The following is a 23,889-nucleotide window of genomic DNA, read 5'->3' as shown; positions in this document are numbered from 1 at the left end:
GGCAGGATGCCACTTCAGCTCTAGTTTCCTCTACGCCCCTCGGGAAGACAATCCCGGCCCGTTCGGCTGCTGAGCACTCGGGTAATCAATCAGTCAATCAGTCAGGAAATGGGATTTTTGCAAGCATCGCCCTCGCCAGCCGGGAGGGGGGCGCAGGCCCTGGGTGCGGGTCCCCTATCCCGGGGCCCGCCCTCCTCTTCGGGCCAGGGATGCTGAGAGAGCCCCCCGTGTCCCCTCTGGAAGCCCTGGGGACACCTCTGACCGCCTCCCAGGAGGGCCGGGCAGGGAAGCGCTGGATCAGGCTTGACAGAAGAGCGGATAGAGCATCAGTCCCGTCGGAGGTTCATGGCCCCTGTCCCTGGACGTGAGGCTGAGCCCCGGCAGCGGGAATGGGGCTCGTGGGGCTGTGTCAGCTCTGATCGTGCCGGGATATCATGTGTGTTTTATGTATGTGGATATAACACAGGTATCCATGAGCAAACAAACATCTGAGCCGGGGGAGCTTTAAAATGTTCCAGCCACAGTGGTACCCAAAGGAGAAGAAAAAGGTGGGGGTTAAAAAAAAAAAGAAAAAAAAGGAAGATTTAATTTATTTTTTTTTCTCTCCAGGCATCTGATTTACTCCGTGATTCTGATGCTTATCAACAACGCGTGAAGATTGCAGTAAGGATCCTCCCTGGAAGGCGAGGAGGAGCAATTCCAGGGGGCTGGGAGGAGGTGGAGAGCAGCGCGGCTCTCGCCTATAAGGAGGTGCCCAGGCAGCGCCGGGCGCTTCCCACCCAGCCGGGCTCGCAAGGTGAATCGCCGCGGCGGCAGTCGGGCAGCGGGCTCGGCTCGGGCTCGGGCACCGCCGCCGGCATCTGGAGCGGCTCCTCCAGGGGCTGCGGAGAGTCCCCCGGCCGGCCCCGGCTTCCCTTCCCCCGGAGAGCTTGGATGCTGCATGGAGTAAATGAGCGGAGGCAGAGCGAGCGCACAGGGGCTGAGAGGCGCTCGGAGAGCGGGACCGGGAGAGACGGGCGGGCGGCTGCCTTCCCCTCCTGAAGGGGGCTGAACATGGATTCCCCAGCCCTCGGGGGCTTCACTCTGCTGCTTTTCACTTTATGGCATCTGGGATTAACTGCAACAAATTGTGAGTAACGGGAGCGCCAGGAGTTGCCTGGGGTTGGGGCGGGAGGAAGAGATGGGGAATAACTCCCGGAAAAAGGGGCTGATTGCGCCATGACCTCTGAGAAACTTAGCTCGGCTCCGCTTTGCTGATGGAGCTCAGAAATGGAAAGTTGGGGCCAGATGGAGGGGACTGCTCTCCCCCGTCCTGCCGGTGTGGACGTGGGGTGAACGCCGGACGCCGGAGGTTGCGAGGAGCCGCTCGGGGTTTTCCGCACGGTTTGTCGTCCTTTCGCTGCATCTCTTTGCGGTCAGTGGCCGCTGTGGCCTCGGCTCGGGCCACGGGCCGGGGTGGTGCCTCAGCCGGGCGGGGAGGGTCCTTCCTTCCCGCGAGGGCCGGGGGATGCCGCGGTTTTGCGGGCGCAGCCCGGCTCCAGCCTGGTGGAGCAGCGCCGGTGGCACGGAGCATCCTCTCCTGGCCCGGCGGCACCGTCGGTTCCCCGGGCGCTTCCCACGGGCGCGGCTGTGTCCTGGGGCGTGGTGCCCACCATCCCTGCTGCCACAGCCTTTCCTGGCTGGAAAATCACCGTTCGCTCTGTTTTTCCCCCGGGAGATCCGCTCGTAAGTTCGCCACGTATCTCCGGCGGGTCGGTCCCGGCGGGCAGGAGCATCCCCGGCCGCGGGGCTTTGCGGTGCTCCGGCGGGCGGGCAGCGGCTCTACGGGCGCGTTCAGCGAGCCCGGTGCGGGCGGGTACCGGCGGTGCGGGGAGCGCTGGAGCCCGGAGCAGGCGGTGGTGCTCGTGGGCCGCTCCCCGGGCCCGGGGGCTGTCCAGGGTGCTGTCCGTGGTCCTGGCGGCGCTGGAGCGGCGCTCCCGGTCGGGCCGAGCGGCGCGGGGCGGGCGGGGCGCGGCGGCCGCCAGAGGGCGCTGTTGTCCCGCCGGCGGCGCTGCCCCGGCTGAGCCCCGCGGGCCGCGCTGTCCGTCCGTCCGTCCGTCCGTCTATCTGTCCGTCCGCTGCCTCCCCACAACCCGGCCCGGCCTCTCTCCTCTTTATTCTCTTCATCTATGTATGTGCTTTTCCTCCTCTATCTTCTTTAATTTCCAGTCAATTAAATCGCGGTTAATATGTTTTAATAAGGCTCGCGAATAGTAAATGGCAGGCGATTTAAGGCTGGGGCTTGCCATTACGGATGCGGCCGTAAAGTTAATTCCCAACACTTAAAAAGAAACTCGGCGTTAATGAGTTTTACTATTTCACGGGTGACAGTTTAATTTCACAGTGCCAATAAACATTTCCATTGAATATGCGCTGCTTCCTAAATATTTAGGAGTCAATCTTAAAGCATGATGATCAATGGTTTTATTATACTGTACGGATTTTACTTATTCATTGAGCAATGAATTAGCATGGAATCAGCTGTAAGTGCTTTCCCAGGAGCTGAGTGAAGGAGCCTGTGAATCTGTAATAGCTGCAAGTTCCCTGGAAACCTCGTTAGATTGGCGTGTGAAGATCTATGTGTGCTCACACGGACCTCAATAATTGCACCCAGTATGAAAATTCATCACCTTCTTAAATAAATCATCTCCTTACGCTGGAGCTCAGGGAGGCTGTGCACTGTTCCTCGGTTTTGGGCCAAGGAAGCTTATACAAGGGCTGAAATATTGAAGCAGTATCCTGAAATATGCTCGAGTAGCTGTATGAAAGTGCTGTGGCTTTGAATGGTTCCTGAGCTTCCAGGTACCCAGTAAGCAAAAGAAATAACTGAACTCCACATATGAGAAGCTTCAGTGCAGGTGACAGTCAGAAGCTTCTATCTGAAAGCCTAAGTATAAATAGGAAAGGATTGGTTCTGCTCCCTCCTCGGTTTGAATACTTTGGCCAAAGGAGTTGCATTCAGATGCCAGTACTGGTGTGCTCACAGTGACTTCAGCAGGCTTGTTTCTGACAGATTCTGTGAACAAGAACAAAACTGGGGACAGTGTAATTGGAAAGGGCTATGCTTGGAGGTGGGGGGGAGAGTGCAGCTCATTTAATTTTCTTCCTAATATCTAATATGTCATTAATCTAATTTGGGTTTTTTTTCCTTGCTTCTAAATTGTAAAGCTCTTAAAAATGATTATTTTCTCACTTATTTAATTTACTGTAAAATAACAGTCCTGAGTAAGTAAAAATCTTCTCTGCCACAGAGATAATTGATTCTAATTTTCTCTTTGGTAATAGTTTTTAATTAAAGAAAGAATTGGTGGAGAAACTGCTTTGAAACCTAGCTACAGGCTAGGGGTCAGTAGACATCATTAGAAAGATCAGAATTGCCAAATGCTAATAAAACATTAGAAATTCCTCCCACTTTGCATTTTGCAATATTTTATTAAATTAGGTAAATAGAGTGGCAATAGGATTTCTCCCCAGGATACTAATTACTAGAAAATGAATAAATAGCCATGTACGTAACACTGGAAATGTGCTGCATATGATGTCTGGGAGAACTGAAACTTCAACATTTATCAGATAGACAAGGAGACACAAAGCCTTGCCTACTAAATAACAGATTAGTTGCTCTTTAGCAGCATATTCTGTGATCTGAAAGCATTAGTAGCTTTGGTGAGTCTAGACTTGCTGTTGAGCCATGTTTTTTTTTTTTTTTTTCTTACCTTTTTCATTTTAAAGTTGGAAGGAGGAAGCAGTAGTAAAAACGTGAAAGGAGATATGAACTCATGTTTCTCTTAAGCATTTTGCTTTATCAGTTCAGGGCTAGTCTGCAACTGCAGAAAAGAATTGCAGGAACCATTACTGATCTTCCACCCAGTTTAGTGTTGTATATCTTAAAAATGTCCCTCTTGCTATTTTACTCCTTATGCCTCCCTTCCCCTTACTTTTATCTTTCTTGACTGACTTTTCAACCATGACCTGAAAGATGCAGCATATAAAAACACCTCCTGGTCAAGTGGCACCTTTTAACTCCCATTGTGAGTTATTCACAAATTATTACATCTTTCTGTCCCAGAACACAGCTGCCTCTGCCACCTACAGCATTGCTGACATTTATTACCACTTTCACCAGCACCTATTAGCTGAGCAGGAGACTTTCAAAACTTCCCCTTAAACCCAGTCATAAGTGTCAGTCAAAGCTGCAGAAATTCACTGTGTAGTAGAACAAGATCTTCTACTGAAGTTCTTGCAGAAATATATGGTCAATGTGTAGTCCATCTACTCTGCAGTAGATTTTCAAGTGGCCTTACAGGACACATCTCTCTTTAATAATTCTGTTCAGTTAAAAATAGGTGATGTGCATATTTTTTATTTATTTAAAAAATACTGAAAAAATGTAAATTTTTTTGGACATGGAAGTTATAGATATAATTTATTTATTTTAGGCAAGCAGTGTTCACTTTGATTGTAGCCTTCCTTTCTCTGCAGTGGTGATAATTGCACAGGAGTCAGACAAGTGTAAGTGAAAACTTACAGGAGCAAATCTGACTCTGGATATTTGAGGCCATCAAGATCAGGAGGGTGTGTTTGGGATTTGTGTAACAGCACAAATGAGACCTGTTCAGTCAACTGTGGCAAAGGCAAGAGGTCTCTTAAACAGTGACCTTTCTATCTGTGTGGTCAGAAATGCTAAGTTTGAAAAGCTGTGCTGAAATAGGTAGAATATTGATCGTCGGTTTGTGGCTCGTGTGCTTGGAGGCTGAGTAAAGAGCATCAGACAAATCTCTGGCTTTTCCTCTGCCTCCAGCACATATTCAGTAAATATTCTTAACAAGAGAATAATGTTCTCTAAGAAAAAATATTGAGAGACATGCTTTCCTCCCCTTAGTTTCATACGGGGGAGGGGGAAACACAAATGTTAGCTTTTTCATGTCTTCAGATGCATCGATGGAGAAATGGTACAAAACACTGAGATTTCCTGAGAGAAAAGCTGTGAATGACCCACAGCTGATTGGTGCCTCCTTTGCATAAAACAGTATCTAGCTTTCAATCCCTTTGACTCAGTCAGCACTCTCTGGCTGTGAATCAGTCTCACAGTCTCAAGATGGTCTTTCCATGGACTACAAATGGTCTTTGGATTCTGCATCCACCAGGCAGATGGCATTGCCAGCTACAGGAGTCCATCCAGGGTTATTATCTCAGCATCCAATACATTATCTGCTTGGACATTTTCCTTTTTTTTTTTTTTTTTCCTTCCTTTTAATGTCATGCAAATGCAGCAGGTTTTTCCTTATAAAATAACAGCAAGAACAAATTGTTTTCAAATGTGCTTGGTACATTTGCCCAAAGTATAGCCTTGAAGTGGAAAATATGGTGGGTAGAGCAACCTACTTGTGAAGCTCTCCCTGCACAGGCCTGTACAGGCTTCTGACAGCACTCCAGTCCTTGTAGGACTGGTGAAGATTTTTTTAAGTGCTGTAATCATTCTTTTACAAGTGGGAAACTGAAGGTTTGTATATAAACAAGAGAGAAATGTACAATCAATGTGAGAATCTAAGTAGCTAAAATAAAGCCTTAGGGGTCAATTGAGTTGATCCCATATGGAATGGTTGTGTCCCATTCTCTGTTGTTAATTCATATTCATATCTGCTATATGTAGTAGTTTCTAAATCCATAGACTACTCCTCATTTCCTCTTCCCCTCCTTCTCCCTTCTCTGCTGCTATTTGAAGCAAGTGGAGTTTGGATATCTGAATACTGAAATAAATAAGAACCCGAAGGCCGTGGGAGTGTGAGGTAGCGTTTATTTATTTTTAGCCCCCAACATGGATTTTCTGTAGATGTGACAGGTTTCAGCTCTATTGGCAAACTTGAATTACAGTCTTACCTACCCCCTCCTCTGAAAGAGACACAAGAAAAGGAGAAAGAGAGGACTGAAGGTGCATTTGCCTGCTCACACAGGCTCTCTGTCTATCTCCTTCCCCTTTCCCTACCAGTCTCCAGAATCCTACTGAGTGTTCAGGCATTCCTGGGCTGGCTGTACAGGGCACAGGTAACCTGCTGTGCCTTTTTTGTTTTTAATAATAATAATAATAATAATGATCTCTGCTGTGTTTTTCCACTCTCAGATTTAGGGGAGTGATATTCTGGTCCCGTAGCATCTACTTTTTCAGTTTGCTGTGGCCTTACTGATACAAGTATTGTCTCTATAGGATGTGGTTCCTGCTGGGCTCATCTCTTTTGGGTCTGTGCAAAAGAGAAAAAAACTGGTAGATCTGTATGAACATTTTCCTTCTGCTTTCAGTAAAGTCTTTAAGAGACATGAACTATTTTCTTTTTGCTTTTAACTAAGCTTCCTCTACTCAAACCAAGAGAAATGGGAAGAGAAAAATATAATCATGATATAATAAAGGTTTAAAATCACAGGCAATTCTTGAAGGCTTTGAAAGCATCACTTGGTAAGGCAGGGAGCATCAGCAGGCGTATTGTCATGTCTGTGAAGTTAAAGAAAAATAAGATTTTAAACTTTTTTGTGCACAGTGCTGGGCTGATATAATTGATTATTAATTTCCTTGTAATAATGTTGTCACTGTTTTGTTTTTTTTTTTTATTTTTAATTGCCCTGTGCATCTTCTCTTGGGCTAGTAATGCTATTTGTTCACTAGATGAGTGCAACTGATGTTTTAAATGATGAAAACAATTCAATATAGAACTTAGAGGGGGGAAAAAAAAGGCAAAACATGGATTTACTTATTGTTAATTATCTGCTCTGTTAAGCAGTTACAAAAAATGGTAGTTCATAGTGTGGTGATCTAACTGCCCTTCTACACAGATGTATTTCAATATATGCAGAGAATATTTAATACTTTAGCTGGCATTTTCTCCAAAAATAAAGGAAGGTAGCTTAGTAAAAGCAAGGGCCTGAAGCCATTTGTAAATGTCATGAAGGATCTTGCTTGATCTGTATTCCAGGGGAGGAATCCCATTTTTCTGGCTGTGTTTTCCCTTTGCATGATGCTAGCTGTTTTTCTACAGTCTTACAAACATATGCTGGAACTTGGATAACTTGGTCCATCTCCTGCAGAACTTTATGCCCAGGGATTATCAGTGCAGATTCAGAATAAAGCAGTGGAAGTCTGTGTGAACCTCCCTATCTACAATACTAAATGGGCATTAGAGTACTGGTCCATTCACTTACTATGTTGTATTTTGTAAGCTGTGAATTAGAGGCCTGCAGAGTTGGTTTTTTTGAATGTACAATTGTACTACTTAAACTGAAAATAAGGTACAGAGCACGGTGGTGTAGGTTTTATTTTATCCAGTGCTTCTCTACCATATAAAGACCTCACCTTGCATTCTCTAGTGCAACACCAGGATTTCAACTTGTGCAGTCCTTGAATAATCCAATTACCATGAGTGTGCTGCAGCCAGGACAGCAGGATGTGATGAGTTCATGAACATCTATGATAAAAAATCTCTTTCTTCTATAGCAGAAGTTATTTGTGGAAATAATTTTGGAAGAGAGATGGTTGTCTACTCTTTTTCAAACACTGTATATGGAGTTGGAGACTTTTTCCTGGTTGAGAAGAAGGTTTTTAGTGTTAGAAAGAGAAGTCAAGAAATTATTAATGTCACTAAAGCAGATCTAAGCCCTTACTCTATTCTCTATCAGTGGCAGGCCAGCTTTTGTCCTCATTTTGCACAAGCCAGATCAGAGAGGAGTCGGCTCAGAATGAGACCCGTGTGCTGGTGTGTAGCAGGTAGGAGGAAGCTTCCAGTGAACCCTCAGTTTGAGCCTGTTAGAAACAGGCTTTGGATAACAGCAGCTCAGCAATTTGTTTTGTTGTGAATGGAGGTTACCCAAGTAACTAAATTTAAAGTAGCATCCAGCACTGCTGTGACTCATGATCTGGAGGGTGTTACAGCTCCAGGATTGTGCTGTGTTGGGAGAGCCCAGATTCCTGACCAGAGAGACTGGCTTATCAATGAGTTGCATGTAGATGCTGGAGGTTTGCTGGGAAGTCTCTGTGACTCCCTCCTGTCATAGTCAGCATCAAACACGTTACACCAGTGATAAACTTGTTAAACGCCTTCACTGTTCCTGTGCTGGACAATACAACTCCAAATTTGAGGTTAAGGAATATTTTTAATGAGCATCACTGTAAGGTGAATTCTTAAGAGCAGTAACAAGAAAAAGCTAACTTTGTAATTGCTCAGTGAATACCATTCAAGACTATAAAAGGCTTTTAGTAGCTGGTGTTAATGTACTCTTTTCCAAACTGTTAATTGCCTGGGATCTGTGATATCTTTATGGCATAAAGAGCATTGAGTTGCAGTGGGACACACGGCACTCTGTTCAGCTTGGTACTTGGAAATACTGAAAAGATATTCAGCAACAACCACAGCAGTGGAAGCTGCAAAGAATAACTGGTATCATTCTGAGGAACGTTTCTCTTTTGACACTGGTAATTAGGGTTCAGCACAGGGCCCCAGTGCATGAAACAGAATGGTGTTCAATGCTAACCACCGTGGCACTGCAGCAATTGGACTGGGAAGGAAACAAATGTGTTTTCCTTCTCTCTTTTATTGTGTGTATTGAGAAAGATTGAGTGTTGACCCTTAGGAATTCCAGGGCATAAATTTTTCTTCTAAAACTATTCAGTGCACTGTGTTGCCAATAAAGTAGTAAATAATAATAATAATTTTCAAATGGGTAGAATCCTCTCTTTGTTCCCAGCTGGGCAATAAGGAGTTGATGAATGCTGTACTGTCTGGATAAGAATTGGCTTGTTCCATTTACTGCTCTAAATGGTGAAGCATTGTTCCTCGATGACAATGGTTCTTCACTGATGACAGCTCGTCAGCACTTCAGGAACAGAGACAAATGCCTTGTGATCTATGCCACCAGTGACACATCTGTAGTCATTCCCATAACAGTTCAGTGATGACTTTATGTTTGAGCATCAATTGCCCCCACTTAGGATGTAGATACTGAGCCATTGTGCTCTGTCCTCCTCCTAGGTCATAAAAGCAACCTCCTGAGCATTAATATATGATTTTCTTCCTTTCCTTCCTGCAAATTTGTCACTGGAGCAGGAGGGGAAATGGCACGTTCTAACTGGAGAATATGTGTAGTGTCTATAAAATTATACATAAGGAATGAAGCAGGAGTCTGGGGTGTGCAGGCAAAGAGAGGAGGTCACAGAGAATGTTCTTCCACTTTCCTATTACCAGTACCAGCTTCCTAATGCACTCAGCGAAGAGGTCTAAATTAATGGTCCAAGTGAGTCATCAGTGAACCCTTAGTGGGAACACGTTCATTTGTAGTAATCAGGATTGATTTATGAATAGGACAAAAGGGACCAAATAAGCTATGAAAATGCATGTTGTAGATGTTTTTCTCCCTGATGAATAATTCATCCTCTTCTAGTATCCATGAAAACAAAAACACTGTGCACATAAAAACCCATTAAAAAAAGTTAATCCCGCAAATGGCTGAACACGGAGAAAATCAGCTTTTGTTTTAAAAGGTAGATTTTCTCAAATCTTCTCTAATTTGATTTGCCAGTGGGGTATAATTTAAGTCAAACAAGTTAGCAGCATTACTTGCTATATAAAGGTCTAAATATTTAATAGATTTTGATAAACGCCTGCCCCCCAGGATAAAGAGCTAAGAAACGCTCATTTTCCACAGTGCAGAGGGTAAGCTAAACCAAATAGAAATGGCAAACACAGTGGAGAGGGAGCTTCTCTCCACAGGATATGGTCCTCCAAATCTGGCCCTGGGAGAACTTGCAGAGTACCTACATAATCCTATAAATAATCCTGAATCTAAATAATCCTGCACAAATGACCTCAAATGAAAATGATGGAAGCCTTTTAGTGACTGTAAAGACTCATGGTCTCCACACTCCTATGAAATTGCCTACAGTGAGCCTGTCATAGGCAGAGCACATGCTCTGGAACATACAGGATGTTGTGTTTTCACATAGTCCTGGGAGCATCGGCCCATTTCCCCCTGGATGGACGTGTCAGTGGGAAGGGGAGCATCAGTGCCCCTACAGGGACTGGTGCTCCAGAGGAGCTCAGGTGCTCTGTGTAAAGCTACTTAGGAAGTCTCTGAAAAGAGAGAATATGGACTTGTGTGTGTTGGATTCTAGGGGGGTTCTTTACCAGTAGGCTGCCCAACCTTGGTGCACCTCCTATGTCAACACTAAACAGAGCATCAGAAAGAAGGGAGAAACCTTACACAGTGACACTGGATTGCTTCCTAACTGCCCCCAAAAGTTTAGAGGGGTTGCTTTGTGTTGTTTTACTATTTTTTAATTTTGTAGAAAAATAGTTTGCATTTTAATTTTAGAGGAAGAACCTCCTTCAGCAACCCTGAGGATAATTAAACAGCTATGGCATTTTTCACAGAGACTGTTTGTTTGGAAAAGAAAATGAAAATTTGATGAATTTCAATCAGATGTAGCTTGCAGCATTCAAATATTTATGGATTATCAAATTCCCTTTTCCCAGCTCTGCTTCTTAAATACAGAGCTCATCTTATATGTAATATTAATTCTCATTATTCTTAGACAGTTATTCACTGAATTCTTGTTCAGACTCAGTTCATCTAGGACCTGGTCTAAATTTCAAGAAAATGAAAGAAATGACTTGTACTTGAATTTCAGATCATATTTTCCTCAGAAGCCTGTTCATCCAGCATGCAGATCCTTGTTATTGTTCTCCTGCGAAGTTTATTTTCTTTAAAATCTGTCTGGCGTTGTATGCAATGCAAGTTGTGTTTGTACTTGTCAGCAGTGGGAAGAACTATCGTTTTTTCTAATGGATGCTGCTCCTTTTGAGCCCCTCATTTGAGAGTGAGTTGATCTGTTTTATTGTCATATTCTGTGCACCCTTGTATCCAACTTACTGACAATTAGTTAAAGCTGCACACCCTTTTGTGCACTTCTTTGCATTTTTTATCAACAATTGCTCTGTTTTCTGAACTCTCCTGTTCTGTTGAGTTGAATGCACTCCCCTGTAATACATAGGATGTCATGCATACGCTGTGATAACAATATTTTACAGGCATTACAGAAAACATTTTAGGTGTTCAGAAAAGCTGATAGTCCAAGGGTATTTCTTCTGGGCAAGTATGAGGCCAGCCTGTATGAAGGAAGTTGCCTCCTTTCTTGAGACCTCAGCAGAAGTGAAAGAGAGAAGACCTGCTTGATAAACACAAGCCATTTTTCAACTTAAGCTTGTAAGGAGGTGGTGTCAACTGCCATGACTCATCCCATTTCACCACAAATATGTGTTATTTCACTTGCGTTTGAAGCCTTGATCCAAACATCACCAGTTCTGCCATTGAGTCCAGGTATTAATGGCTTCTGTGAATTAAATAAGGAAATCCTGATTTGAAAACCTTTCTCTGATAGCAAGCAGACAATGAGTCAGAGCTATAAGTGAACAGATTTTCCTCCTACTCTCTCCCTCCTGGACCCATCCTAACCTTTGTAGAATCTGATTTATAGAGCCTGGGATTTTTTTCAATTTCATCTAATTAGCACAGGCACTGAGGTCAGTATTCTAACACCTGACAGACTTTACCAGGGTACACCACAATTATGAGTGCAATTATCTGTTTTTCTGCTGTACTGAAAAATGTAGCATGTGAAAATTAACACAAACCCTCTAACTATTAGGATGAAAGTGTGGGTGTTAGAGAAGAGGCACCTTCTTCAAATTTGAAAGGCTTGGGCTTGATGCTTGACTTTTTGAAAGCTTTCACAGGCATCATTAGGTGATGTGCTTAATTGATTTGAGCTTGAATTTACCTGTTCTATTTCATTAGGGCTAAATGTTCATATCTATGCAGACTTTCACCTGCCAAGAGGGGTTGGAGAAAGAGGTTCTTATACTAGGCAGTAACTTAATATCAGCAATAATGCTCCTTTTGAAAGTACCAACTGCATCTGTGAATAATGGCCCTCTCTAGTGGGGTCAGTATGCAGCAACTTTTACAGGGTCTTGGTGTAAATCTGCAATTATGAAATCTTGAGTGTGAGAGCTATGGGCTTGTTGGCTGACAACCAGGAAAACAAAATATCTTTTTGAGCAGTGTGTCCTCCCGGTTATTTCCATGTGTCACACAGGTAGAGCTGACTTGCATCTCCCTACAAGAGCAAGGTGCAAATTTGCACCAAATTGCTTGCCTGGGTACTAAACTAAAATTGTGTGATGAAAATGATGCATTCTTATTAAATTGAAGAATATCATCAGTTAAATATAATTATGAAGTACTGTCCTAGGATAGTCAGAAGACCTGCACAAGAGAAGGGCTATCCCATTTATTTCTTACATTAAGGGAAACTATAATCTAAGCTTAGAGGAAATTCAGAGCAAATCCATAAAATCATATTCAAGCTAAGCTTTGCAAATTCAAAGACAGGCACTTATTTCAGTGTTCAGGCAGGGAGAAAAACAGTTCACAGCTGGAAGTGCCTGTTCTTCTCTTCCACGAGATGCACAGAGAAGGGTAATTGATTTGGACTCCTTCAGGACAGGAATGGGTTTTCTGTGTTAGTAAGTGTGAAGCACAAGGTCTTTATCCTGGTGGGGGGATCTCTTCATGCCAGTGCTAGCAGCAAAGTCTTTGCTCTGAAGGCTCTGTTTGAATGCAAATGTATTTTCTGCTTCTTTGGCAAATTTGTATGTCACTGACTGGTGGCTGTCTTTAATAGCTAGTTTGTAGTCTGGGACTAGTGAACTAAACCTTCAACTCTCAAGAAATGAGATGTTTTTTGGAATAGTCCTTAACTAAGAAACATGAAACTCACTAAGTTGATATTGAAGAGTTCAGTAGTTCTTAGATATCCACCATCCATATATTTGTATTGTCTTTGGCTGGGAAATAATGGTGTTGGAAAAGCCCTCCTCCCTTCCATGCCTCCTTTCCTGTAACCTGCTTTTGAGGTTCTTTCATAAGCATATGAAAGTCAGGAGTAATTCATGACACTCCAAAGAACTACATTAATCAGTAAGTTCATATATTTCATTGAGGCCATTCTTGTATGAGGCACAGTACCAAAAAGTGTCTAAGGCCAGCACCAGTATGCTTAAAGCCAAATGCAGCCATGTGATTATCCCACTCCATGATAGTTTTGTCAGAATGATTAAAAACTACTTTTTTTTAATATATTTGTACTAACAGATGAATCTTGTGCTTGTATTTAGTGTGTTATGAATACATAGCACATAATAGATTGCCTTACTTCATTCACTGAAGTGACCAAGAAGATCAGAACAAAGTGAAACAGTCCTCAGTTATGCAAATGAAATACAAATTAGAGTGACTCTGCCTATATTAAGTCAGAAATCTAATTTTTTTTTTAATATATATTAAGCTTCCCTGGGGGACGGAAAAGTTTAATTAAAAAGAGATTTAATGAGAATTCAGAATAATAAGCCGTGTCTATTTTTCCTCCACCAGAACCTTGGAAAAGTGGTGGTTTCTGAAGGAACATGTTGAGGTGCAAATAGGAAGGAAGTAGGACCACTTCCTTCATGAGTTTGGACTTTCCTGTCTGTACAAGTACTGTTTTCAGTATTCCCCCTTCCGATAGCAAGAGACTCAGCAATGGCTGCTTCTTTGTCCTTGATTTCTTTTTTCTGGGTAAAACAATTTCAATTTTACCGTCTTGTCAAAGACCCCAGATCTGGCAACATGCAGCCACTTGGGCATTGTGGTATAATTTCGGATAGATTAAAAGCTGAGTCCCTCAAATATTAAAATTCTGATAGAATCACTTGTGTCAAATCAGCAGTAGAAAAGACCTCTCTGTGTACAGACAAGCACTGGTATTTTTCAGGTCAGTAAAGGATTTGTCTCAGATGGATGTCTTCTAGAAACGGCTGAATAGTTTTCTAAGATTGTTGGTCAGTTTTGGTGGAAGAACAGGTGAAAAAGCACTTCAAGAGCTATTTCTAAGAATCTTTGGGGAAATTTTCTTCATTTATCAGGTCACGTTTTCTGTGGCTAATGTTTTGTTTTTTAGCATTTAAATACCTGCCTTTGTAGTTTGAAAAGTAAATGGCTACAGGATCTCATTAGGACTATGAGGTTGTGTTTTACAATATAAACATGTTTCAGTTCAGTCCAGAGGATTTAATTCTTAGCTTAACATTTAGAAAAGCAATAACACAGTTAAGCCATGGTAAACTGAACTGAGTACTCTGTGTGCTCACTGAAGTCAAATGTTCCAGTAAACAGGATCAGAAGCCAGAAGGTTCAAATAGAAGAAAAGTATTTATAATTCCTAATTGACTCTGAATATTGAAAAGTATGTAGAGCTGATGAATATAGGTTCTCTCTCTCCCCTTCTTTTAAAGGAATTTAACTTATTATTTATTTCATTGTATTATCCAAACATTAGCTCCTCCATCTTAAAATCAAATCATGACTGCTCCTTACAATGAGATATCAAATCCTCAAAAAATGCTCTTCCTGAATTCTGCTGATTGTTTAGTTCACTGGAAATTTGATCTTGAAAAATACCTCCAGATCCTTCCACTAAATTCTGTTTGTGCATTTACCTATATATGACATTTTAACAGAAAAGCTGTAGGTGTGCAAACTGTCAGCTCTTCATACAGAGCAGGATAATATCTTTGATGTTGCTGCTTTTATAGAAATCTGTTTTTTTACAATTACTAAAGTAAAACAAAAAATGAGGTGTATTGAAAGAGTTTCCTGATTAAATCCATCAATTTCAATTTTTGTATTATTGCCTTTTTTGTACTCTTTTTCTTTTGAGACAAGAATAATTTTCTAAGATTGAGTAGCTTCCATATCCTGGTTAATTAGACATTTACAGTTTTTTTGAAGATGAGTCATTAGGAATTTGACTTGTATGCAATCCTTTCCAAGAATGATTCTAATTTGTGACTTGTGATAATTTCTCATTTAATGATGGCTGGTGAGGAGATGCTCTGCATTACCAAGAAAAAGACATTGTGATGAGCTAAAGTAATCTCTGTGATTAAACTTCCCCTGTTTCACTGTACAGTTCATGCACTGAAATGTTTCTGTGGTGTCAGGGGTGGACTCTTTGTACTGATTATGTCTGATTTTAAGAATACCAAAGAAGTTACCTAGAAAGGGACATCATTAGTTACCCTTACACCTTTCAAGCTCTCTGCTCAAGAGCCTGCTGCTGTTTCTGATAAGAAGAAAGTACATCCAGAAGGACCTTTATGCAGGCAATGTGCTCTGATTTCTGTCTTTGCCGTTTAGTCATTCCTCTCACTTGCTTTCAACTTGTCTTCAGTCACGCTGCAAGTGCTTGACCTCTTTTTTTCCCTTCTTTCTTCTTTTCCTCTTGCTTATTCTGCTCAGCCCTCTGATTCAATGACTAATCTGTGTCTCAAAGTCAAAAAAACCAAAGAGTGAGTTGCTTTTTCTCCCATGATCACTCTAATTCTCACCACTTTTAAGTTCAGGATCAGTGTCCTCCCTGTCCTTCAGTTTTACCACTGTAGACTCCCCTGGCTTTCTGCAGTCTAGCCTGTGTCCAGATCTTGTTACCTCTTCCTCAAAATTGAATGCATTTTTCTACAACTCTGTGTCAAGCTGATGGATGCAATCCCACCTCTCTTCTGTTAGAAGTGGTAAATAATGTGGGAAGTGTTGTTTTATGGTGAAAGTGTACATAAAGTAGAAGGAAGAGGAAAACCAAGGAAAACTTTTTTAATAATGTAATAACAATAATAATAAACACTAGAAATACTCATGATTTCAGGAAAATTACCTTCCAAGCAAAGAGACACAACCCCTGCTAGAAGCAGGAAAACATAATTTTATCTGAAACTGCAGATGGGGTTTGTGAATGTTCAGGCTGAATGGGCGGCTCAGAGGCAGCAGAGCCTAACACCTCCTCTCTTTATTGCTTATTTGGATCTTATTTGGAAAGTCCTTTTTTCCAAGCCATGAGGTCCAAACTTTTGTGGAATCTGGCATTCAATATTCATTTCCATTTCCTTTTAATGCTGTTATATTTACATCCAAGTATGGGTGTCATGTAATTTCCTTTTAATGCTGTCATATTTGCACCCAAGTATGTGTTTGTTTTTGTTTATAAACATTCAGAGGTAATTAGCTGTACTTTATGTATGTATATGAGTATATACAAATATGTACCTAAAAGTAAACAAATAAGTATAGGTTTTATTGCACTCTTCAAATGTTTATGCTCAAAAATGATCAAAAGCCTGTGCAGAGCTGTATAGAATAATGTGATATGGTTCTGTGGAGACAGGAGAGTTTCTTTACATCTTCTCTGCTCCCTCTATATGAAGCAGAGCCTGAGCATTTCTGTAGGATGCATTTTGCATCTCGTCTGAAAAATAAATCAGATACTAAATTTTTAATTAATGGGATTAGAATGGTTTTAAAGGTTTTGTAGTTTAAGGCATAAATATCTAGATATATATCAAGTCTAGATAAGTCTACAGACTTGTCCTCTCTAAAAACTATATGGTTTTTAATGCAGAAATAAGAGTTGTAAATTACTGCAGCTAGTTAGCCAGCTGGACAACATCATTAAGAAGAAAGATTTCTTCTGTGGGCTTGAACAAACTACCAGCTTTATACCCTACATTTTGCTGGATCTTCTTGCATACTCTACAGAAGTAGGCAGAGTGGATTGGTAGTGCTTTAATTTTATTGCTCTCTCCTCAAAAATGCTGAGTCAGTTAAGCCACAGAGTACTTATCAGGGGATGTTTTGCCATATTAAAGATACTCCATTTATTTAATTGGTATTTTTATTGTTTGATTTATCTTCCAATGATCTGAACCAAATCCTATTTTATTTTGCATATGTTTTTTTTATTATTTCAATTTATGTTCTGTTTTAGAGTGAAGTGGGAGGAGAATGGAATGACCACAACTAACCATTGAAGTTTAAAATTTTCACAAGATAGGAGGTCATGCTTTTTGGTTCTCTGATGTTGCTACCTTGTTTTATAAAACAAGCTAGTTCTCTTGGTTTTAAGGTATAATTGTTTCAAGATTAAAATATTTGATGTATTTTATCATATTTAAATAGACAAATACAAGAATCATTTTTTCTGATAATGAAGCATAGTTACAAATAGGAACTTGCCTAGAATATAATTAAGGTTAACTATTAAGGGAGATAAACAGATAAAAAGTTGCAACTATCATGTTCAAAAATCCACGTAACTTTCCTATTGTATGATGGAAAGCAGTTACTAAAGCAGAATATTGAAAATGCAATATGAAATAAGCAGATTTCCATGAATATTCATAAGCACACAACAACACATTGATGCACTCTATATTAAGGAACAAGCAGGTGCCCCAAAACAGCTCCCTGGATGCCCTGTGCCATGGCCCTTCCTTGTGCTGTATCCACAGGTGTATTGGTTGTAAATATACTTTGGATTGCTTTGGTCATTTTTGTTGGAAAACACAAGGATTAAGTGCAATGATCCAGAGCTAACCTTAAGTGTCTCTCATGGTTGCTTTGCTGGCTTTGTGCAGTGTCTTATTTTTCATCACTAATCTTAGGAACTTGCATTCTCCACAGGGAGCTGCAGCAGACTCCTCTCTGCCAGTAAGGCAAAGCCACTTGTGCTATTTTGATTTTGGTTGTAGCATCTCTCTCCAATGGTTTGTGTGCATATGTGTCATCCAGAAAAATACTGGTGCAGGATGAACTGGGAAATACTCCTCAATTGCTGCTACCATAAATCTTTTTGTATCACTGTCATCTGTTAAACTTGCCTTTTTTAGCATTTCTAATGTGGCCTTGGTCTTACTTTCAGTGTCATATCATGGATCTTGGTAGATTGACCAATGTCAGGGATGACATATAAGTGTGACATTTGGTTAGTGATGGCAGATTTTTTGTTTCATTTTTAAATATCTGGGAAGGAGAGAATAGCATTGTGGCAGGATTTCCAAAACTTTTTCTCTGTTAAGTGAAGAGGTCGTCACAGAACAACTGAATTGTTTGCCTTCTGAATTCAAGAAAACAATCAACATTGAACATGGAATATCTTTTCCCTGTACAAAATTTAACTAATGTTTTCAGCACAAAACTCAGACTTAGACTTTAGCATCTCCTTGAGACCTGAGGGATGGCAGTTAGCAAATGTTAAAGTGTGTAGAGCTTTAGGAATAGCAGGTGTTACTCCATGGGTTCTAGTTTGAGTCCCTTAGCTGAAGATACCCAGAGAATGATGGGTCTCAAAGCACTAGTTATTGTAGTAGAAAACTGAGGAGAAGGATGAAGTTTACAGTGAAAGTTAAATTTTGTTTAAAAATGAAGTGTGGATTTTTGTAAATCTGTGTTGAGAATTCTCAGAGGTAATCTGAGACTCGAAGAAGAAAGAGTTTTAAATCCCCTTTTACCCTTTCACAGGGACATGGACTCCAAAAGCCATTAAGGGAGGGAAAGTATGCAGAGAAGAAACTGCAGAGAAATAATGATCTATGCAGCACACAGAATCCCACTGGAGAAATGGGTTAAGGATGTTCAAAGTGTTTCTATATGCAAAGGCTCGACGGTTGGAATGAAAAGTTTTGTTACACAGAAATGAGTTTGATTTATTAATACAGAGGGGGGGTTTCGTTTAGTTTTATTATTAGTTCAAAGAGACCAACAGTTAGATTTCCTTTTCTACCCCATTTTATTTCTATGCTTTTCCTCCCTTCCCCTGTTTCATTTCTTATCTTTGTAAGTTTTTTCAGAGCTGGAGTAGAGTTTAGAAAGAAAATGAGTCTCTCCATTTAGAGGAAGAGAAGTAAAGAAGCAGGAAGGAGAGACTTGATAATTGTTTTTCTCTTCAAAACCTGTTTCTATTTTTTAATATAAAAATGAAATTTCAATGCAAATGGAAATGTAGGAGTCAAAAAATTTGGGATGTATGTTATACTTTTTCTTGCTCTTTTCTCTAACAGTTCTTTTATTGCCTCTGTAATCCATCCCTCTAGGAATCTCTGCCATTTAGCCTGCAGTGGACTCAACCCCTTTTTTATCAGATAGTGGGTTCAATCCTGTATCACCAAATTGACTGGAGGCTTGTCAGCATCATTTTAGCAGGCTGGCTGAATCAGGTGGTGCTATGAAGATTCCTACTGCTGCTCTACATTATCTTTCATGTCTTGCAATTTGTGCTATTCATACAAATTGCTTCCAATGATGGTATTCAAAGCCAAATTTAAACATACTACTAAACCATGGGAACATAGCATATAACAAGCCACAAGGAAATCCAAGAAGTATTGGATCTTATTATCTTCTCTGGCTCAGAAATACCTAATGAACAGTAAATGCAGTTCAGTTCAGCTAATGTTGAATAATTAGCTCAGAAACAATGATGAAAGGGAGCTGGTCTGATGAAAGGGTGGTAGCACAGTAAGTGAGGAATAAATGTGGGAGTTATTAAATGCACATCTCCTAAAACTTTGAAGGAGCAATTTAGGCTTACAGCAAAGGAACAGGGTAGGCAAAAGAAATATGTAGCCAGAAAAAAACAAGCCACTGGTTAGAAGATGTTTATTTGGACTTCTGCACGGTGAACTGAGGCAATTTCCCTTTACAGATTAGAAAAAAAGACTCAAGTGTATGCCATAGGTTAATCTCCTATTTTACCTCACAAATTTTATTTAAATCAAAAGGGAGAAGGAGACCTGTCAGTCAGATTAATGAAGAGTGAGAACACCTGCCTTGGGAGGGAGAGTAGAATCATCATTAATTGTAGGCTAAGTGGGTCTCAAGGAAGCACATAACCTTCTATTTAGCACCACCTCTGTGCATCGTTTGGCATGGAAGAGAGTGAGTTCCTGCTCAGTCCTTCCACCTGTGCTCCCAGCCCAGTTCATGTACAGCTCCAGCTGTGCCCCTTTTCTAAGAGGTGTGGGCAGTACCCTCCATGTTTCCCATCTTCAGTGCCCAGTCCTCTCCCCCGGGGAAACTTCATTTTCTGGCACACACAGACTCTGAGTCTCCTCCCAACACCAGAATCCAGAGACATTCCCAGGTGGGGAATCCTCTCAAAATTCTGGATCCAAAATCTGCAGCAGAACTTGTTCCGTCATACAGAACACCTCCCTCAGGGCAGGGATTGGTCTCTCACTGCTTGTACAGCAGGTTGGAAAAGCTGGGGGGAAAGGGGAGTAAGCTTCCCCACCTGATGCAAGAAAAAAAAAAAAAGTATTTTGCACATATATTCACAATAAGATGGCTTCATTTATGCATCCAAATGAACTGGACCCAATACACCTGTGACACTTTACTCTCTGAGTGCAGAGAACAGGTTACAGTTTCTCCCCATTTCTTACTTTCAGAAGGAAAAAGTTTTTGAATCAGTGGAAAGTTTTGATAATGTACTCTGGGGTGAGATGTAGCACCCATTTTAAAAAAATAATTTGTTGTTTCTTAGGCATGCCTAAACAATAATTGATCAAAATTAATATTTTTGTGTAAGGCCTTGGAGCAGTAAAGAATGTTTACTGTTTATTTTACTCTGACCCTGAGCTATCTTTATTGGAGAATTATTTACTTAAAACCACATTTGCTATATGGTCTGATTGCTGCTGCTTCCACCTTGCTTTCCCTGAGAAATAAGCATTTCCATTTAGTCTGTTTAAGGCTTCAACCTATCATAAGTAACACGCTCTTGGCAAAGGTTAAATAGACATGAGCAGAGTAGCAGTTTGTCAGCCCCAGCGTGCTCCATAAGCAGGTTCTTTAGAAATTTTAAATTGAGAATAACACAGCCTTGTGTTAGTGATGTTTTCCTTCTTTCACTGCAGTCCTTTGCTTGTCTTGTAAGTGGATGAACTGCAAGCAAAAAGGCTGTCCACCTGAAATATAATTTGCTCGCATGGTGCTGAAGGAATAATTTATTGAGCTAACTGAGTACAACATGTCGTAGCACTTGATCAGATATCCTTGACTGCCTGGATGGGTGATGGAAAAAAGCTCATTCAGCTTTTGTTGTGGTATAAACCTAAAAGTAGTGAATCTGTTAGGTCTTCTGTCTCTGCACAGTCTCTCATGTAAGCCAAGGCACAGAGAAAATGACAATGTTTGGCAAAGAATTTATGCAATCAGTCGTCTGATAACTTTATTTTAAGTATTTTTATTTTTTTTTTTTTTTGTCTCTGATATACTTGACGCTGCTTTCTGCACATGAGATTGCAGGTAGTTATTGAATATTTTTTAAATGTTTTGTGGAAACTTCTGACATTCTTTGATGTGTTATATTTATCAGTGCAATGACAGCACTTGTGTCAGCGATGCGATGTATTCTAAAATGCATGGCACACAAAAATTATTGATCCTTTCAAGAAGCCCAAATGATTTTTAGCTTTGCCTCAGGCTCCATTAGCAATGTGGAAAATTGAAAAGGGCTCTCAAGAAAAAACTAGCATAAGATTGAAACTGCAACTGAAGAGCTGTCAAGTGGAGAAGTGCTTATGAATTATAATGAGCATGATCTAAAGATGACATTATCCTTTAGGAGTTTGGTTAAATCTTCCCTCCTGTCATGTGACTCGCAAAGGTCCCTTATAGCAAACAAAAAAACAAATTAAGAGCAGTATTAGGAAATGTATTTGGAGGTGGTGCACATGAAATACAAAGGAGTTTCACAATGATGGGTGGCAGGGAGGAGCTGCAAAGGAAAGCTCCCAACTGGCTGTCCCAGGGGCCTGGGTTACTTTCAGAAGGAATTCTCTTATATACTTACAAAAAAGACTCCTGTATTTTTTTCCCCTTACACTTCATGTATTTTGGAGCTTGTCTCCAAAACATCCCAAGACTTTTCACATTGCACATTTCCATATATTTATATCCCTGTTGACATTATTTCTAATTCACATTTTTGATGGAAGGAGAGACCATTTCTGTCACTGTCTGGCACTGGTTGTGCAGTGAGCTCCGGGTTGCACCATCTGGGCTGAAAGAAAACCTATTCCTTTTCTGCAGGTTTCTCAAACACGTTTCACAGGGCACATTAAGAGATATGTTAGCATTCACTGGCAATAATATGATGGAAAATAATCTTCCTGTGAACTGCATGACTGGAATAAAGGACTGCAGTTGATCCACAGGCCACTGCTTCCAGGAACTGGCCATAAATACCAGTCAGCAGTATTTCAGGTGAAGGGAATGATTTTTTTATTTTTTTTTTCTCCAGACTGCAGATATTTTTTCCATTTATTCAGTAGTTTGTCACATAGCTTTTATTTCCTAAAGAAAAAAATAAATTCATCACGACCCTAAACTCTGGCAAAGGATTTAGGATACAGATTTTAATTTACCTTGATACTTAGAAGGAATGCTCTCACCTTTGACAAAACAAGCAGATTTTTTAAAATTGCTCCTGTGTTAACAGAACAGATGAGAAATGCAATGAACAGCAGGTTCAAAAGCATTTCTAGGATCAGAAGAATGATTCCATCAGAGCTGTACTTTGGTGCTACTAATATCACTTTCCTGGATATCTTCCAGGTTATAGCTGTTAAGATTTGCTGCCAAGGAAAGTATTTGGTTTTACTGTTGTCAGCACTGTGCAGTGTGGATGTAGAAAGATACCTGGGTTTTTCTCAGCTTCCATGTATTTCAGAGTAAATATACATGGGAAAATTGCTAGCAATGGGCTGTGTGAAGCAAGAGGGGTCCAGCCTTTCCCAGATTCCAAATCACTATGTGAGCAGCCATTTAGAAAAATCTTAACTTGAAAGTTATCATGCAAGCCACTTTGAAAAATAAATGCAGAAAATGGGGCAGCCTTTACAGCCACTTCTGAAATACTGCAGATCAGTTTCATTGTACATCATGAAGTACCTCAGTCAAAACCTTGAGCGGTGACAAATTAGAGCTGGGGTTCCTGACAGCCTCTGACTTTGCTTTTTTGTGGAAGAGGGTTGGGATCTGACCACAAGTGTTTGCCTGGAAGGGAGACTTGGGAGGAGGGATTTGTTGCTTGGTTTTCCCTGTGCCATATAAAGTTATTTGACATTGTTTTCTATGTGGAGAGCAAGAGGTGCCCTAAGGAGGGGTCAGGAGCCTGGAGCAGCTGATATCAGGTGCCTTTCCCCTCTCTGAAGGACACTGAACCTTGTGTCTCTCTGCATGTATGGACAGAGCAGCCTTTGGGTGCTCTCTGAGCACACACAAATACGTGTCATTATGAACATAAATATTTGTGCCTGGATTTTACAATCAATAGCCTAGTGGATGTGCAGAATATGAATTGCTTCCTCTTCTGCTTTCTTTGAAGAGGATCTTCAAAGAGAAGACCTTGTGTTTCCATCTTTCTTATTAGATATCTGGCTAGCAGTATTCGACATGTTATAATACTGAAGAGATGTGGTTGAGAGCTGGCACTTTTCAAATCAAAACTTGGGTACTTTGTTTAAGAAACTTTTTTAGATGGCTGAGATCATGTGAATGCACCTTTAAAAAAAATAAAAATATTATTGTAACTGTTTAAGGTACCTGTTCCCACAGACTTGGTTACAAGGCATTTGAGATAAAACCTTAACTCTGTTGAGATAAGAAACTTTCCTAGTGCTGCCTGCCTGCACAAAACAGTGTTTTCCATCTCTGATGATTCTTCATCCCTTGATATAGCGTGCATGTCTTCATTCTAAAATGGACTATCTCCTTTTCAGAGGGCAACAGGGCACCAACTTTCTAATCAGAAATCTCACTAAAGCACCTTTTTTAACACGTTAAATTCTACTTAGAATGGAAAGCTTGGAAAGGACCTTAAAGATCATCTAGTTCTAATTCCCCAACCATTGGTAGGGTTACCTTGCACTAGACTTG

At 40.9% G+C, this 23,889-nt stretch overlaps 1 protein-coding gene across 1 annotated transcript in view; it reads left to right on the top strand.

Moving 5' to 3' along the window:
- Positions 1–1,053: 1,053 nt before the first annotated feature.
- Positions 1,054–23,889, top strand: part of CNTNAP5 (contactin associated protein family member 5) — a gene marked incomplete at its 5' end in the record, with an annotated part of 262,361 nt that continues 239,525 nt past the window's right edge. Inside the window, one exon of the mRNA XM_083865251.1 lies at positions 1,054–1,129. Coding sequence (XP_083721377.1) covers positions 1,054–1,129 — 76 coding nt within the window. The remainder of the gene's footprint in view (positions 1,130–23,889) is intronic.

This window comes from Zosterops lateralis (genome assembly GCF_965231275.1).
Source record: "Zosterops lateralis genome assembly, chromosome: 7".
Taxonomy (NCBI): Eukaryota; Metazoa; Chordata; class Aves; order Passeriformes; family Zosteropidae; genus Zosterops; species Zosterops lateralis.
Note: the sequence above shows the minus strand (reverse complement) of the source record. Positions and strands in the feature narration are given on the sequence as shown.